The sequence below is a fragment of the Callorhinus ursinus genome, unplaced genomic scaffold (assembly GCF_003265705.2).
Source record: "Callorhinus ursinus isolate GAN/ISIS: 27379988/994484 unplaced genomic scaffold, GSC_fseal_2.0 scaffold5, whole genome shotgun sequence".
In the NCBI taxonomy this organism is placed as follows: domain Eukaryota; kingdom Metazoa; phylum Chordata; class Mammalia; order Carnivora; family Otariidae; genus Callorhinus; species Callorhinus ursinus.
Window position 1 is genome coordinate 12,360,484 of NW_027397067.1, and position 14,091 is coordinate 12,374,574.

General features: G+C 42.1%; 1 protein-coding gene across 3 annotated transcripts in view; it reads right to left on the bottom strand.

Moving 5' to 3' along the window:
- Positions 1–14,091, bottom strand: part of CA8 (carbonic anhydrase 8) — a 94,340-nt gene that overhangs the window by 38,456 nt on the left and 41,793 nt on the right. For 2 of the 3 annotated variants that reach the window (XM_025870628.2, XM_025870626.2), the window contains exons 4-7: positions 11,559–11,654; positions 5,623–5,685; positions 2,899–2,947; positions 1,173–1,285 (exon numbers count right to left, since the gene is read on the bottom strand). In XM_025870628.2, the coding sequence (XP_025726413.1) occupies positions 1,173–1,285; positions 2,899–2,947; positions 5,623–5,685; positions 11,559–11,654 (321 nt within the window). The remainder of the gene's footprint in view (positions 1–1,172; positions 1,286–2,898; positions 2,948–5,622; positions 5,686–11,558; positions 11,655–14,091) is intronic. The other variant, XM_073892797.1, reaches the window with a different exon arrangement.

A 14,091-nucleotide genomic window follows, 5' to 3' on the forward strand; every position in this document is an offset into this window, starting at 1 on the left:
TCCCACTCCCCCTGCTTGTGTTCCCTCTCTCTCTGTCTCTCTCTCTGTCAATTAAATAAATAAAATCTTTAAAAAAAAATAAAAAAAATAAAAAAAATAAAAACATAGGGATAAATGAATAAATAAGGGATCTGTCATATTAAAAATACAAAAGCCTAAAGGTGGTGTGATCAAAGTCTGTAAAAGGATGGAGAAGCTAAATTGGGAAGTTTTAAAATTAATCCTTAGAAAAAGAAAAAGAAGAAACTGTTAAAAGTTGAAAGGATTTTGAAGATTTAAGGACAAGCAAAGGAAGGCTTTACTGAGTAGTTAATACACTTAAAGTTCTTAGAAAGTGATAGGAGATGTAATAAAAATTTGTAAAAAGTCACTAAAGGAAACTTCATTTTGTTTGGAGTACAGCCTAAGCCTTCTGAGGTTGATCATGAAGGAAAAAATACAGCCTTTTAGAACACATCCCTGAGCTCCCCGGAGGACAGGAGATATTTAAAGCACCTCTTTTGAAATAATATCAAAATCATTATTTAAACACATTATAATGATGTTGCCTCATGTTCCACCAGCATGACAGTTCAACTCAGTGCCCCCACCCACTGTGAATCAGCATTTAGAGCACCTATGCAAAGCCCAAGGTGAGAAGCAGGTGACCAGAAGTGGAGCTAGAGAACAATCTGGCTCTTCCCAGAGCATTCTTTTAACCTCCTTCACCCTTCTGCTTACAGAATTTTTCCTGTGCAAGCGAAGGAAGAAGTATTACAAAGCCCACATGACTCACAGAAATAAGCAACATTTTCACTTCTAAGACCTTTCTCCTCTCCAGTCCTGGGGAATCCCACACAAAGAAATAACTAGACTAATCAAAAGTCTGACTATTTCAGTGACTTGTATTTACTCTATAAAAACTAACTAATCAAAAGTCTGACTATTTCAGTGACTTGTATTTACTCTATAAAAACTAACTTTTAAAATACAGATCATAAACGATAGCTGGGTTTTATTCATCCCTGACCTTTCAATTGCTTTCACTGGTTCAAGACATCTAACTTTCATCTGCGAAGATGTGACTGATCTAAAGGAAGATAAAACATAAAACAGACATTTCCCTTTTACAGAAATAATATTTAACCTTTAACTCAGAACTTCTTCCGAAAGATTTAAAGTGCTGTACTCACCTGCAGCTGAGATATAGTTAAAGGGTATCGGAATAATATCCAGGTAACACCTTCGCTGCAAGGTGGAATGGTAAGAGAGCCTTCATACACCCAATAATCCCGCAGCAAAGGATCTGTGCAACCGGGTGGCCACGTCACAAAACAGTAAATTAATTAATAATTCCGAAGATGCCAACAATAATTTTCAAAATTACAAACTGCCTATAAACAACACTTTTCAGAATGAGTCCTTTTAAACTACAGCCTCACACATGCATTCTTAAACTAATCATCATGGAGAAAATAACCAATGGAAAATATGACGAGCCCTCTTCCTAGTATTTATAGTGATTTCTATCCATGTATCACTATATAAGCCAAAGATGGCTATCCAAACTTGATATATACATATATGTGTGTATGTACAGATCCAGTTTAGTCACTTTAGAAGAAGTGTATCTGTGTTGTTTTTAACTTTATTGAAGGATTTACCTGACTTATTCATCACCTAACCCAATGCCAACTAAATGTGAGGCACTATTCTAAGCATTTCACATGAACCCATTTAACCCTTACAACAAACCAATGAGACAGGTACTATTATGGTACTATTATTAGCCCCATTTTTCAGATGGGGAAACTGTACCACAGAGGGTTACATAATTTGTCCAAGGTCACCCAGCTAATAACTGGCAGAGCCAGATTCAAAACCAAGCAGTCTGACTTCAAAGACTGTGTTTTTAAACATTCTGTTTTAGCCCTCTCTATACATCTCCCTCAACAGCAAAACACGAAGTCCTATTATGACAGGACAAAACAAATCATTCCTATGTAATCTTTTAGTTCTGCATTAGAAGAACTCTCGATCAAATATGGTGGATAAAAATGTTCAACACATGGCAAAATCTGGTTTGTTGTAAAGCAATTAAATGTAGGCCGTAGATGATACATACAGTGCATCAACCTATTTGGTTTTGTTTAAAACACTAAAAAACAGGGGCGCTTGCGTGGCTCAGTCATTAAGCATCTGCCTTTTTGGCTCAGGTCGTGATCCCAGGGTCCTGGGATCAAGCCCCGCATCGGGCTCCCTGTTCAGCAGGAAGCCTGCTTCTCCCTCTCCCACTCCCCCTGCTTGTGTTCCCTCTCTCTGTGTGTCTCTCTCTGTCAAATAAATAAATAAAATCTTTTAAAAATAAATAAATAAAACACTAAGAAACAGCATATAATTTAGGCAGAAGAATGTGAAGACCAAAATTTTGTACAAAACAACCTTTAGCTACAAACTATGTTTTGAGTATTTTATACGCAATTCTTACCTGTGTAGGTATACCTAAATAATTAGAATAACATCTATATGATAGTAGCCCTGCAAAGAGTTTACCTTATAAAATTAGATACAAAACTTGATTCACTCTAGAGATTAGTAAGAACCTCACTGACCAATCCTAGAAGTATATCAAAATTATGTTATTATGCTCATGCTTTACACAGAGGTAGCAATTTTTGCAAATGAAAATCCAAAGGAAACTCTTCAGAGAATAATGGGAAAAGGGACAAAATGTTTATTATTTCAAAAGGTTTACTCCCATGTGTAGAGCAGTCTGAAACTGCTACCTACTACAGAGAATATAAATTGTAAAGAAACTTTATTAACTAATAACATATAGCTATACGTATTGGGAGGTAAACAATGCAATCATATTCACACACTTAAAATTCATCTGATGAGAGCAAGATTAACACCTACCTGGTAATAAAGTGTTAGGATTGAAGCAGGGTATTGTTTTGGACTTCCCCTGAAAAAGAAAAGAATTCACCATATGTTATCATAAGACTCCTAAATTTTATTATTTTTTATTTTTTTTTAAGATTTTATTTATTTGACAGAGAGAGACACAGTGAGAGAGGGAACACAAGCAGGGGGAGTGGGAGAGGGAGAAGCAGGCTTCCCGCTGAGCAGGGAGCCCGATGCGGGGCTCGATCCCAGGACCCTGGGACCATGACCTGAGCTGAAGGCAGCCACTTAACCAACTGAGACACCCAGGCGCCCCAAGACTCCTCAATTTTAGAATAAAAAAATTGTTAGCACTGAAAACGCAGGTTGACATCTTTCCCAAACGGCACCCCAGACTGCACACATCTGGCGCTGTCTCACTCTGTCTTCTCACCGGAGCCACATCGGCTGATTCCAACAAGGCACTCCTGCTCTGAGTCCATGGCTATTTCTTCGCGACCACAGTTCAATTTCCCCTATAATTTCAGAGTGAAACTTACAACTGTCTGTCCAGTGTCTGTCTGTCCCACTTTTCCTGCTCCTAGCACATCCAACACCAGAGAGTTGGGCTTTGGTGTAAAATGCCTGTACCCTGGTTGGTTCAGAGAATGCTTTTGAAATGACCTTCCCCCTGCTACTCTGACCTCAGCTCCTAACCTTCTCGGCATTACAACCTGCCTCCTCAATTCTCATTTTGTTTCATTTGCATTTGGTAACTTGTCTCTAGGATCTATTGTAGATGCTCTCTTCCTACAGAGAGGGAAAACTAACACCTGAATGAAAATATTCCAATTCTATGGGCGCCTGGGTGGCTCAGTTGGTTAAACGTCTGACTTGGTTTCGGTTCAGGTCATGGTCTCAGGGTCCTGAGATTGAGCCCTGAGACAGGCTCTGCATTCAGCATTGAGTCTGCTTGAGATTCTCTCTCCCTCTCCCCTCCAGCTTGTGCTCTCTCTCAAATAAATAAATCTTTAAAAAAAAATTCAATTCTAAGCAACTTTTATCAAAGTTGTATTTAAATTTCAATAAAATTAAAATAAAGAATTTCACTAAAATATTTGTGCCATTGTTCAACAGTCACATTTGCAATCACTATTTTAAATAGTGCCACTTAAATTGCTCAGGTCGTAGAGGCAAACAGACCTGTCCCAGCAGTTGGAGGTCTCTTGTAAGATGACTCTATCAATGCAGACATAACAGGGCAAGTTAATGTGTAACCTCTTAGTCTCTTCCTTACTTCTAGGAACTATGTGACACAATAAAGAATCCAGCTTACCTGCTTCCCACCAGCCCCCTGTATTCCACAAAGACGGATGTTGTATGAGCTGAAGCAATAAAAGAAAATTTCTCAACCCGTTTCCATTGGACAAATGTCAGTCAAAATGTGTCCTTCCCTCTTCCTACCAGCTTTTTGACTAGTCTGTGCCTTCCCTTAGTAGCTGGATTCATTCTAAGCCTGCTCAGGAAATCTACGGTAGATGTTTTTGCCTGGTCCAAGATGCCCTGGGTTTGCGCTGGCCTAGAGCTAATCAGACTTCATTCTCAGATTGATTTTGGGATCGGCCTTGGGTCTCTGAATCTCTATGCTGTATCTGCAGTAGCCATTCACCAGGATTAAACTACTGCCCTCCAAGGCCACTCAGATTCAATCGATTCAACGCGAGCGTAAAAGGTACTGGTTATGACAGAACTTGGCTTCCCAGCAAAGGGGGGCTGAAGCACTACAGAGTCGTATCAAACTAAATCACCTTCTCTGAGATATGTGATCTTACAGCTTATGTGTACTTGCCTTTCTTCTTTTTTTTAACATAAATGCTTTGAAGTATAGTCGCCATAATTTTTGTGTCATTTACCCAACCTTCCTACAACCAATGGGCGGAAAGGGTTAACTCAGCAGGCCTGGGTTGCTCAAAAAGCTGCCTATCTTGGGCGCCTGGGTGGCTCAGTCCTTAGGCGTCTGCCTTCGGCTCGGGTCATGGTCCCAGGGTCCTGGGATCGAGTCCCACATCGGGCTCCCTGCTCCGCAGGAAGCCTGCTTCTCCCTCTCCCACTCCCCCTGCTTGTGTTCCTGCTCTCGCTGTCTCTCTCTGTCAAATAAATAAATAAAATCTTTAAAAAAAAAAGCTGCCTGTCTTGAGGACTGGCTTTGATGGGCTCTGAGGTCTTGGGATAGTCTGCCTGATAAGAGTGGTTTTGTATGCCTGAGGCCTTGGGCCACGCTGTACCAGGTGGACCGCAGCAGTTTACCCCGACAATGTGATTTGTGATGAAGGCTTGGTTTGGCTGGGGCTGGAAAGGATGGAGGCAGGGTAGCGGAGGTCAGTTACACAGATACTGCATGCTCACATAACTGACCCCTCATAAAATCCCTATACACAAAGGGTCAGCTAGGCTTCCCTGGTTGGTCACACTTCACACACGCTGTGGCACATCACTGCCGAAAGATTTAGGTTCATTCCCATGTGATTCCACTGGGAGGGCGCAGCTGGAAGCTTATGCCTGGTTTCTCCTGGACTTGGCCCCACGAACCTTTGCATTGTCCTCGTTTTTGATCTGTAGCCTTCCTCTGTCATAAACCACAACCATGAGAATAACAGCTACTCTGTGAGTCCTTGGAGCGAATCATCAAATCTGAGAGCGGTCTTGGGGTCTGCTTTCATAACCAGTACTTTTATTTTCTTTTAAATAAAAACTTACCTTGTACTGGATATCCTGGAGGATTTCAGTCACAGCCTTCAAGCCTACGTGCTCTTTTCCTATCTGTAATACACAAAGCATAAACCATACATACCACAACCATCTTTAAATACTTTGCTTTCCTCCAAAAGAACTAACAGAAAGTGAAGCGCAAGTCTACCTGAATTTCCTTCTCAGGGAATAAGTAAAATACCTTTTCAATAATAACCAGGTCAACATCTACATAGAGCAATTAAAGTTGTAAGAGAGGCTAGTATAGAAGTATTAGTTCTTGGGGCACCTGGGTGGCTCAGTCGGTTAAGTGTCTGCCTTCGGCTCAGGTCGTGATCCCAGGGTCCTAGGGTCGAGCCCCGCACTGGGCTCCTTGCTTGGCGGGAAGCCTGCTTCTCCCTCTCCCACTCCCCCTGCTTGTGTTCCCTGCCTCACTGTGTCTCGGTCAAATAAATAAAATCTTAAAAAAAAAAAAAAAAACTTAGCTCTTAGACATTTCAAAGAATTCATTCTAAATTCATCTTGCTGTGTACAGATTATCACCCACTGTGCTATCTGCAGTCGACCCCTGAACACTGACCCCTGTGCCATTGAAAATCGCGTATAATGTTTGACTCCCCCCAAAACTAAACTACTAATAGCCTACTGTTGACCAGAAGCTTTACTGATAACAATAGTCAATTAACATGTATTTTGAATGTGACATGCATCATATGCTCTATTCTCACAATAAAGTCAGCTAGAGAAAAGAAAATGTTATTAGGAAAATCATAAGAAGGAGAAAATACATTTACAGTACTGTAAAAAAATCCATGTATAAGTGGACCCATGTAGTCCAAAGTCATGTTTGTTCAAGGGCCAACTGTATATCAAATGATAGAATACTGAAATACAAACATTTCAAGAATATTTCTGAATTAAAATTGCTCATTACATTCCAAACCCTTTCATTTTCGCCTCTGGCATTCTAGATCATTGTTATAAGATTGTACCTATGCTGGGGACGCCTGGGTGGCTCAGTCAGTTAAGTGTCTGCCTTAGGCTCGGGTCATGATCCCAGGGTCCCGGGATCGAACCCTGCTGCATCGGGCTCCCTGCTCAGCGGGGAGCCTGCTTTTCCCTCTCCCACTGCCCCTCTCCCCACCGCCCCCGCTCATGCTCACTCTCTCTCAAATAAATAAATAAAACCTTTTTAAAAAAGATTGGACATAATTGTACAATCACCATTTTATTCTTAAATACATCAGAATATGCTGTTCACAGATTTCTACTTTAAAATACTATATATCATTACACATTTTTAGTGTAAAAAATGCTCTAAAGAATGTGAGGTTTCAAAAGAAATTTGACATTAAGTATTCTTGACTTTAACTTTAAAAATTATAAACACCATCTGATTTCCACTTTTCAACCGGGTTTCAGTGGTCCATGATAATGGAGGACAGTAACGACAGGAGGTAATTTAAAATCTGAGATAAAGAACGTTATCATTTGCTTTTTCTCTTCTGCACAAATTTGTGCAGGATGACCTACAGGAGCTCGAAAAGCTGTCAACATGTCCACGTTCCCTGTTTCTCGTCATATGTACCACGTGTGAAATATGCCAGGTGAAAGGGCATCAGAAAGCAAAGAAAAGAGACAAGACATTTACATAATCTAAGATAGGCCAATCGGTTCAAAAGAGTCAAGACTTCAACTATTTCCCAAGTGTCTGCCATTCCTCAGACAGGCTTTAAAGATGCAAAATGAATTCTCTAAAGTTAAGAAAATAATACTTCAGGCAAGCGCACGCATAGTGCAGAAGCCCGGGCCCGATCTTCGGGGCACCCGACCTCCCTTCGCTGTACTGGTTAACCGTGACGTAGCATTCGGAGGACTACGCCTCCGTTGGTTGTTTTCCTTTCACGCATCTCCCGTCAGATTGCAACTCTTTCAAGAGTCCTTATCTGAATGCTGTAAGGCCACATACTGTAGTGGTTCAGGAGCAAGGCCGCTTATGCTGGAGGCCAGCTTCTGGTCCTGTTTTTAGCCGTAAGCAAGTTTACTTAACCTCCCTGTCCTTCAGCTGCCTCGTCTATCCAGTAGGGGACGGTCGGGGAGGGCGGATAAAAGTGATAGGGTTGAAGAGAAGACCACAGCAAAGACCTCAGAAGAGGACATGAACCAGCCTCATTCAATTAGTATCGCCCATTATTATCCTTACTCAGAAAGCCAAACAGCATCAAACACAGTTTTTACATATATTAGCACTTAACTCTCACAGGTTCCTCCTTCCATAAAGATTCCATACTTTATGGGCAAGAGTTTTAGATCTGCAACAAACTCCGGCTATTACTCCATCTCTCCCCTTTCCTTCTTTGCCAGATTTCTGTAGGAAGAGGTGATAACCACCAAACAGCAAGTACAGACGCTACTCTGCACAGCCGAGTCCCCCAAATCCTAGAGCAGTCCAGGTGACAACACAGCCTGGTGCCAAGAACCACGAGACCCATTACCTCCTTACCTCTCACCATCCAAAAGGCAACCTGTCAGCCCTCCCCAGCCCTGGCCCTGTGCTTTTCCACTTCTCACTCTAACCTCACCTCATTTTCGCTGTGCCCTCTGCAACAGGGTGCCACCGCCTGCTTGTCTGTGTGAACCCCTCAGGGCTGCTCAAGGCCCAGCTCTCCCAGGCCTTCCAAGTGGACGCTGTGCAGTCTCCCCCAGAGACAGGGCTGAAAGCTGTGGTCAGTGCCCTGCGGGTACCCTCCGATGCATACTCTGACCCACAGGCACAAGGCCGTCCTCCTCAGAGTGGACCATCCTCCTCAGAGTGGACCATCCTCCTCAGATACTGCCATGCTCTACTTGTGGTGAAGTTCAACTGTCGCCAAGTTTTTTAAAAAAACGACCCACTGGTCACTCCCCCATCATCATCATCACCTCCTGCCCGCCACTACGGAGGACTTCAACTCCCTGGAATGCATCTTCACCCCTCAGCCCATGGCTATCAGCCCCCTTCCACCTCAGCACCCATCCTGAGAACATTCCCTGAATTTGTTTTCACTCCGAAAACTTCAGCTCCGAAGACCATTCCCCCTGACCACAGCTTCTCATCCATGCAGCTTTTTTTTTTTTTTTTAAGATTTCATTTTTTACTTGACAGAGAGAGACACAGCAAGAGAGGGAACACAAGCAGGGGGTAGTGGGAGAGGGAGAAGCAGGCTTCCCGCAGAGCAGGGAGCCCAATGCAGGGCTGGATCCCAACACCCCGGGATCATGACCTGAGCCGAAGGCAGACGCTTAACGACTGAGCCACCCAGGCGCCCCCTCATCCATGCAGCTCTTACCCTCTCTTCTCTCTCTCCCCATTCACTGATCTGAGGAGCCACGGCTCCCAGGAGCCTCTTAGCTTTGTCTCCTTCCCTTCCTACCTACTGAACGATACCTCTCCAACCATCCTCAGTTCTCTAATCCCTGTGTCCCCCTAAATCATCTGCTCTGCAAAGAGATCAATGCAACAATTTGTGAGAACTTCCCACTCTTCTACTTGAATAGAGAACAATCCACAAGATCTTGTCCCACACCATCTATGATGTTCAGTCATAAGTGGGTCTCCCACACTGACTGTCAAGTCTATTATCATTCCCCTCCCGGGCTATTTCAAAACCCAATCCCACACCCATGCTTCCCTTGCTCTAGAAATAATTCTGCTTGGTATGTCTCAGAGATAATGAAGGTCATCAGGCATGAGCTCCTCTAACTTCCTGCCCTTCTTCACCTTTAACTCCATCCCATTTCTACCCACTCTTTCTTCCTGACCCTCTGTTTTGGAGAAAGGGTGGGTGCCCCCTGGTCTCCGAGGTTAGTCTATCCACAAAAGCTCTCCATCCTGCGTCCTCTTGTCTCCTCTTCTTATACATCAAGTACCTCTTTTTTTGCCAGTATTTTTAAACTCTGCATCTGCACTAGTGGCTTTTTGCTCAGAATAAAAATACAGGCAGATCGCAGATCTTGAAATGAAACAAAGAGAACATTCCTACACATCAGCACGAGTTATTACCCCATCTGTCTTTCTTTTCTTGAGCCACGCTGCTTGAAAGGGAAACCTATGCTCACTGCCTGTGCTGACCCCCTCCCATTTTCCCACTCCTCCTGCCAAAGTGTGAGAGCCCGAGATGGACTTCAGTCCCTCTCCTCTCTGCTTCGGTGGACACTCCCCATCAGTCCTTCTTTCCTTCACGAAATTCTGCTTGCAGTCTTTCTGTAACTTTACTCTCTCCTAGATAACCCGAATCTCTCCTCACAGCAAACTCAGGGCGAGTCAGAACCAGTGCGCATGCTCGCAAGCTTCCCCAGGCCTACAACAATGAGCTTCTTCCTGGAATACTGATGCTGGTTCCCAGAGTCCTGCCTTACAGCCTAGTGCTCTATTAGTCCACGCCACCTGTCCTATGCTAAGGATCAGGAAGTGAAAATATTCTCATATTTAACTCCATTCACAAATATTTGTTGAATACCAACTCCAGAGATGAAACAAACATGCCTACTTCCCTTCTAGAAATGACTGCTCAGGTATTTGTATTATTTTATTTCATTATTTTTTAATAAGACAACTGCCTTCTACTTCTATTGCCTCAACTTCTCAAATTTGGGTGCTTTATTAACTTTTTCAGGTTACAAAAATGGACTTCACTAGTTACTACTTTAGTACATTCAAGATTATCAAAACATTTTTACCAACACCTTGATACCGTAATTTTATTCTACTTCTACAATGCAGTTATAAAATAGAAGAAATACAGGGCCCTGCCTGTAAAAAAACAAAAAACAAAAAAACAAAACAAAAAACAAAAAAACCCATGAAGTAAACAGTAAGAAGGTTCATTTAAAACTAGAAGAATTTGCTTTTAAATTCTATGACCTGTGTCATACTTTCAAGATACTGATTTTTAAAATATTAAAAGGCTAAAGCCAGATGGTTGCTTCCAAACATCAACAAATACCTGAGAGAGAAATTTATAATGGAAAACTGTTGTGCTTAATAATACTATTGAAATATATACGACACAAAAAAGGCAGGTTTGTGAAGGCCCCGCTCTCTTCGGAAAATTAAGTTACTAACGATCACTGGGCTAGTATGACGCTCTAGTACCACATTCTCCAAGAGGCAGCCTGGAACCACGCAGAACTGCAGTTACAGCAATGGTTTCTGGTCTTGACGGTGACACCAAATCTGTGTGTGTCTGTGACCAGTGACTGACCTCTCTGGCCCTTGGTTTCTCTCTTGTAGGATGGGGAAGGAGAGAGCAGGGTCTCTTCTACCTCTTAATCTTTTAGGACATCCAACAGATGACGAGACGAAGTTAAAAAGATCCACGGGGGAGAACTAGATTAAATTTTTACTTTTGGAAGTATGGAGTCTGAAATTAATTTAATTAACATCCTGTGCCCACCACAAGCTCAAATCTAAACTTTATATTGACTGTATCCACCAAGATCTTCGCCAGTCTTATTTCATCAGTGTTTTTCTATCTGGCACTTCAAATCATCTTGGACTGAAAATTATTAATAACAAAGAACTAAAAGAATCTACTACATGATTACATTATTGATTTTTCTTCGATTTCACAGCAAGCCAGGGTCCAAAAACATTTTCTAAAATCCTTTTTCATTAATAAAATGAACTTTGCCTTCAGGAGACATCGTCGACATCATTTCTCCAAAGACCCTGAAGGCCAGTTGGAAGAAAAGGTCTACTGACTAACTGAACCATTTTCTACCAATGAATATGGCTGCCCTCTCACGAGCCAGAAAAATCAAGTGTTCTCTTTTCAAATTACATGTGTTCTCTGCACAGGAGTTTAGAAAGTAATAAAATTGAGAGAGCACACAAAATATTCTGCAAAGGAATCAGAAATAAGCATCCCTGAACAATACAACAGTCACAGCAGGGGACGATTTACCTGAACAAACAAAGCAATGATGGCAATGCCATGTGGCTTCCCCACGGCCTCATCAATACTGCCAAACAGGGTGGAGTTCCAGTGGATCAGATGGAGCTGGGTAAACAACAGACAGGTAGCCTCGTTATTAATGCATTTCTAGTGAGAACCACAAAGATAGACCAACTTCTCCTTAATTGTTATCTGTTACATCTCTATGGTACCACATGCAACAAAAGTATCCCAAATAGGCACACACAGACCACTTCTTTAATCCAGGTCCTCTGTAGGAGTTCCTTGCTTCTTATTTCTCAACAGAGGCAACCGCTCAGTGGGTCGTGGCCTCTTGAGTTCTGCTTTAGTGCTAATCAGAAGCACATCTTAGGACAATGGCAGATTGCACATTGATTTAGTTGCTTTTCCTTAAATGCCAGCCCCTCTGGTTCTCGAGAGGACAAAACTTCAGGTCTAGGCACAAACACCAGCACTCATTCCAGGTATCAGTACCTGCAAAATCACATACTGTGTCACCTGGTATTTCCATCAAAAATAAGACGAAGCCGGCCTCAAATTCTGGTAAATTATTTCAGCTCTCTAAGGATATACAGAGCTAAGACCCTGTAATGCTGCATCTTCTGAAAGTCATGGTACTATAATGAATGTTGACGTAGAGCTCTAAAAGAAGGCCATTTCCTGCACCGGAGATAAAATTTTATCTGTGAAGGAATGACAAACAATGCTCTGGAGGACTCCCTCACTCCTGGCTTCATAAAGCTTTGTAGCTTTCAAGTTTATCTAGAATATGCACTTGCTCCTACACCACTGATAAAACACTTGCAAGAAGCCAAATTCAATTCCCTGGTTAAAATCAAATGCCCACTGAGGTTCTTAGTAAAACAGTAGCTAGGTAAACCTTCTGCCCAGAATGCTATCTTCATCACTATAGCTTTTAATCAAGTTATAATTACTTACCACGTTAAAACACTGCCTCGTTTAAAAATCGGTTCTAATCCAAAAGGACAGAGCTAAAATTCAATCACGATGTCATTTTAGCATCCATATTAAAATGTGAAGGCAAATCATCCCGAGAATAGTCACCGATTTGCTTTTTCTACCGGCTGAGTCTGTTCTAACTAGAATTCAAGATTATAAAGCTGACCGCTAGAGGGAGCTAATGAAGTCCTCTGCCTGTAATAGAAACCGGAACCTAGAAAAAGACCACATGCAAGGCCAAGCTAGGACAGGCCATGAAAAAGCAACATGGACCCCGACTGCCCAGTAAATGCAACTATCAAGGCACTGCCTTTAAGAAAACAATGCTCTATAACATTTCAATTAATAATGAAAGACAGCCCAATTTTAATCTTTCCTCTTCCAGCTCCAGCTAGAGCTGGAGTCCCAGTGGCACAGTTAAGTGTACCGCGAACAGATAAGAACCCATTGCCTTAATTAAATAAACGAAGAAGGCCCAAGGTTGAAAGCTATTTTTATTCGGCAAATCACAAAGTTCAAATGAACGTTTTTCTTACTTCTCATAGCAACATTACAGAGTATTTTTTCTGAAACAAAACAAGCCAAAAATAAATAAATAAATAAAGCCTGGTTTCTTTTTGTGTTTCGCCTTGCCACTCCTTATAACTCAGCAACATCATGTACTCACAGGTGATCTTCAACACCTGCTTCACGGTCTTTTTGTGTTTTAAAAATCGAGGGTCCCCATGCCGTAAGTGGATGCTGCACAAGGTGACTTTGTTTCAGAGAGTGAGTTTACAGTGAGGAAACGGGACCAATGCCACCTGGACCAGGGGAGCAAGGTGAGCATCCACAGTCATCAGTCATGTTGACAGCGTGCACCCTGGACAGGATGTGCTGAAAACGACATGTTACCCCCGTGGTCTTCCCCCCAGTAACCTATAACCCCAGTCTAATCATGAAGAAAACATCACAGGGATCTCAGCAGAGGGACAGTCTACAAAATACCTGACCGGTACTCCTCAGAACTGTCAAGGTCAACAGAAACCAAGAAAGCCTAAGAAAATGTCAGTGACAAAAGGGGCCTAAGGAGACATAAGAACTAAATGTAACATAATATCATAGGTGAGCTCTTAGAACACAGAAAAGTTAATTTAAAACTAAGGAAACAATAAAATTCAGACTTCACGTATAGATTTCAGTCCACTAATTCTAACAAAATACAACATGCTAAGGTAAGATGTTAATAACAGGGAAACTAGGTATGGATTATATGGGAACTTCCTGGACTATCTCCACAATCTTCTATAAATCTAAAAGTGCTCCAAAAAAAAGGGAAATGTTGGCACCTCAGCCAACCCAAGCTAAAAAAGGGTAATCGGAAGATCGCTAAGACTCTTGTGTGACTAGCACATAACACAGAATGAACTAACCAGAGAACCTCTACCCCCTGTTGCTCATTCTACCATCTGGGTCTTAGCAGGTCAGTGGCAGAAGAGATTTTTCCCTCACAATCAACAAGGGACCCAAGACTGGGAAACACAGTCCTGTTCCCGTACTTACTGGAAACCCTCTTCACTTG